The sequence below is a fragment of the Phalaenopsis equestris genome, unplaced genomic scaffold (genome assembly GCF_001263595.1).
Source record: "Phalaenopsis equestris unplaced genomic scaffold, ASM126359v1 Scaffold000873, whole genome shotgun sequence".
Lineage (NCBI taxonomy): Eukaryota > Viridiplantae > Streptophyta > Magnoliopsida > Asparagales > Orchidaceae > Phalaenopsis > Phalaenopsis equestris.
The window spans coordinates 729,725-734,212 of record NW_018165313.1 but is presented as its reverse complement, the minus strand read 5'-3'; the positions used below and the strand labels follow the sequence as shown (position 1 = coordinate 734,212).

At 33.6% G+C, this 4,488-nt stretch overlaps 1 protein-coding gene across 1 annotated transcript in view; it reads right to left on the bottom strand.

Moving 5' to 3' along the window:
• LOC110031984 overlaps positions 1–3,074 on the bottom strand; it is a 38,707-nt gene extending 35,633 nt beyond the window's left edge. The window contains exons 1-2 of the mRNA XM_020735463.1: positions 2,753–3,074; positions 845–1,031 (exon numbers count right to left, since the gene is read on the bottom strand). Of these exons, the coding sequence (XP_020591122.1) occupies positions 845–1,031; positions 2,753–2,811 (246 nt within the window). The 5' untranslated portion in view covers positions 2,812–3,074. The remainder of the gene's footprint in view (positions 1–844; positions 1,032–2,752) is intronic.
• Positions 3,075–4,488: the final 1,414 nt, after the last annotated feature.

Here is a 4,488-nt window from a genome sequence, read left to right as displayed (position 1 = left end):
GATGGGGAAAGAGTGGAAGAAATCTCTGAAATCATATGCGGAAAGAAGTCAGCAGCTTAGAATAGAAGATAAATGAGCTGGAAAAAATATAATACATTGAGCAATTGTTTCGTCAAAAGTATAAGGAGGATCATGTGTTCCATTTACCTGGATTTTAAATTTTTTGGAGTTTAGCTAAAGCAAAATAAATACACAGTAAACTTTTGAAGTACTAAAAAATACCCAAAACATGCCTTGTTTCATGCATTTGGTAATCAATAAAATCATCCAATTTCCAAATCCCATTGCTAGCCCCCCAAAACCCTCCTATCACCTGTCATCAGTAACTACCCCGAGCTGCTCTCACCGTCATCAACCTCCCAAAAGACCCTCTCGCCACTGCAAACCTCTATCAAAGACTCCTCCTTGCCAAGTTCACTCGAGTCTCCCCACATCAAACAAGCCTTGCCCCTTCCTATTGCCTCATCTTTCACTCCATCCATTGTCAAAGAACTCCACTAATCTCACTCATCATCCCTGACCTCCCACAAGCCCTCCAAGTTGTATTTGGTTTGTTCTCTTACTATTGTCTTTCTCCTGAGCACACTCAAATTATCCGCAGCATTACTCAAACCCCTTACCGCCAACAACCTTCCCCGAGCCCCCTCCAATCACTATTAGCCCCATTCGAGCCAATCAAATGGATCAAAGAGATGAATATTTTATAATGTATTTGAAATGTATACTGACAAACACAAGAAAATTAAGGCATTTGATTCCAACCAAATAACTCATGTACTTTTAAGAAGCATGAATTTTAAAAACATACAACCAAACAACACTTAAAGTCAATTCATTTACACACCATATTTCTAACAAAGAAGATGAGGTCATCCTCCAGCCTTTCTTTTGATGCAGCACCACGAACAAAATACATATCTAACACTTCATGCCAAAACCTTTCATCCATTTTTGAATCTGAAGCATCTTGATCATCTGATGTTGATTCTGAGAAGTTCGAGTATTTTTTCACCATAGACAATAACTCGCACCTAGTTGGGAAATAGAATGCAGGATAAAAGAGAGAAATTAGAATAATCCTTACCATATCAAAAAAAAAAAGTCTTAGAAGATAGCAACCATAAGTTAAATAATATTGACCATTGAAAAAAAAAAGTTTTTGAAGACAAAAAAAATATTAGGATCAACCAAAGGTTTGCTATGTATTGAAAAAGAAGCTGCAAAAAAATTGCAACCTTTTAGTCATAACAAGCGCTGAATAATGAAGATATGATGGAAAATAAAGATATAATATGATCTCACGCGGGAATACAAAGCTTTTTCAAAAAAGTACAATAATTATAGGCAAGTAAATTCATGAACGTGGGTGTGTATTGAAGGAGAGAAATACACATATAACCATCATGATCATGATCAATATTATTATCCCAACCAAAAAATGGATAACATATCATATGCTAAGACACCCAATTTTTTTGCACTTGAAGCATTGTAATATTTGTTTAGGTTTCGAAAAGGGCACAACAGCTAACAAATTATTTAAATTTTTTATGGCTAGTACGATATGATAATGTTGGGGTATCTAAGAATTAATAAAATGAACACAGCATTCCTCAAAAATTTTCAAATGTTCATCACCAACAGGCTAACGAGCACATATAAGTATGTAACTACTTGCAATTAAGCATCATAAATCATATCAATATATTCTCGATCAGACAATACAAGAAGTTCTAAGTCACTATTTCAAATTTTAGTTTGAGGTTTAGCACGATATATGTCAAAGCCACACGCATTGCAGAATATTCCAAATAGGTAGGCATATATTATGTTAGTTTCCCGTAATTAAAAGTGGCCCAAGTTTCTTATCCATGGTGAAAAAAGTTTTTTAAACTGTTTTAATTTAGTTTTTAAAACTGACCTTTCAGTTCTTTTAAAACTTACTGTGATAAACAGAAATAAAAATAGAAAATTATTATTTTGGGTCCCAAATCCCTCTCTACTAAGAAACATGCACTATCATTTTTTTTAGTGAAAAAAAGGTTTAGAAGATTTCGAAATCAATCATAAATGAGATCAACTCAATGGCTGGAGGTATGTAAATTGTATTTATAAATTTTCAAATTTTGTTATTTGATTGATTCAACCTTTGAAAAAAAATATATTTGATGGAATCGCATATTTCCATCAATATATACAGAAAACATTCTCACTACAAGGTTACAAAATCCTAAAATTCTTGGTAACAATATTCACGTAATGCTGACAAAAGGTAGACAAAGGACTAAACCAGACAGTAGATCTTCTCTTCCCATGGACTTGTTCACCTCAATCAAAGAATTATATCTCTACTAAGTATACAATAATTAAGTTTCAAACTTTCAATGCCAGGCTTCATTCATGTCAAGTGTTCTCCTAAACATTGATTTAGCAACATAAATGAAACCTTACGCTTCCTAATATCAAAGAAACCTATTCTTGACTAAAACTATCAGACTATAACCGTGTAATGCAAATCAAAAGAGTTCAGCTGTGCAAAACAACGGCATCATCCCGAATCCATCTAACACTGCCGCCCTAGTTCCAGAATCCATACAATACGGAAAGAGACATAACTTTCAAGACTATCAAAATGCACAAAGTCATAGATCACCAAACCCCAGCTCTATTTGCTAACAACATATTCGATCACAAAAAACAAATTTTGGAAGCTGGACCATGTTTGCAGACAGTAGGAAGAATAAAGGAGTACCTAGACGGCGTCTCCCCATCGCGGATTTCAGATGAAATCGGTATCTCCCTTTCATCCATCACTTGAACATTACAATCTCCACCAAACCGATATTAAGTTATTCTGTAAACAAAAAGCCAACCACTGCAGATAGTTAGGGTTTCCTGAGTTCCCGTAGTCGAAACGAGGAGCCTGCGCGGAGCCTTTTGGAGGGAAGGACGAGGAGTCCGCTGCCGGGAGGAGCGTTTGACGAACATAAAGCGCCGCGCCCGTCTGGCATATTGCGTGGGGATGCAGCCCTCCAGTTTCCAGGAACCAGATGTCCGCGTGAGGTCCATGGCCAACAGCCAGCTGTTCGACGTAAAACTTAAATTTTTAATAACCGGAATTTAAACGGTTAAGAACACAATTTTTATTTATTTACATATCTTACACCTACTTTCATATTTTCATACAAAGCACCTTTGGGACTTTAACAATGGTTGTGTTTTCATTTTTTAAATGTGATATTAATCTTATTATTTATGCGATATTAAAAACTTATGTATTTTATATGTAAATATGAAATTTTAAGGCTGCAACTTTATTTTACGTTAAATAAAATTTATCAAATCTTATTAAATTCAAATTTAACGGACAATCTGCAAATCTTGTGAAGGACGGTGAATAATGGTGAGCGACGTCATTAAATCTACATCATAGGTTGATTTAATAAATCAAAATTTACGTCCTTTATTTAACGCGAACATTAATGACAGAACTCAAAAATATTTTGTTTTGACGGATCATTGGATTTAATTTCGATGCTCTTATGTTTGGCAGGATTTAATTTAAATCAATACCTACCAAACACCCCCCTAAACATGAAAAAAATGATGGGGCACCAAGTGTCAAGTAGGCCCAGCTGCTTTTAATACTGGCTAATGTCAGTGTATTGTGATGAAGACTATTTGACACGTGACGTCATATCATTGAACTCCGAACACAAATAATAATAATTTATCATAAATGTGAGATAGGTAAATAGGTAAGAATTGTGTGCTGAGTATCTGATGCTCCAACAATATTTTAATAATCATGAGTTTGAAGATGGGCTCAATTGAGTTCAACCCAATTTTCTCAATTATCTTATATAGGTGTGTTTGTGTGCGTATATATTGCTAAAATAGTGCAAGAAACACAGTGCTAAGTTATAATATCTTTTCAAAATAATATTTTATTTTAAAAAGAGACCAATGTGCAAAATAATATCTTTTCTTGTGTACATTTTAATGAATGTCCATGAACGCATTAGTTCTTCAATTTTCAAAAATAATGTGGCATCCAATTTTAAATATTTGATTTTTTTTTTAAAATTTTTCTTATGGCTTGAATCTACTTCTTTTGCATGCTTTGGTCGAACACTTAGGATTTCAAGAATAAATTTGAGGCTTGTTAGCCCTCCAAAATGTGTATGGGTTGGACACCTTGTAATGGCTATGTTTATATTAGTTTGAATGATTGAATAGTAACATAAACATATAGTTAACACTATGAATGATATTATCAGTTGGAGGCAATTTAGGTGTGCGACAATTAGGAATATCAAGCAAAGTCATGTTGACAAAAGTATGTGATTTTGTTAATAGTTTATACAAAATTTAATAATATGTTAAATTTGTGAACAAACACAAACTTTTTTATTTCAATATAATAATTTAATGGCAAAGGAATTTTGTATGAAACTATAATTATTTTAATATGGTTGTTCTACATCC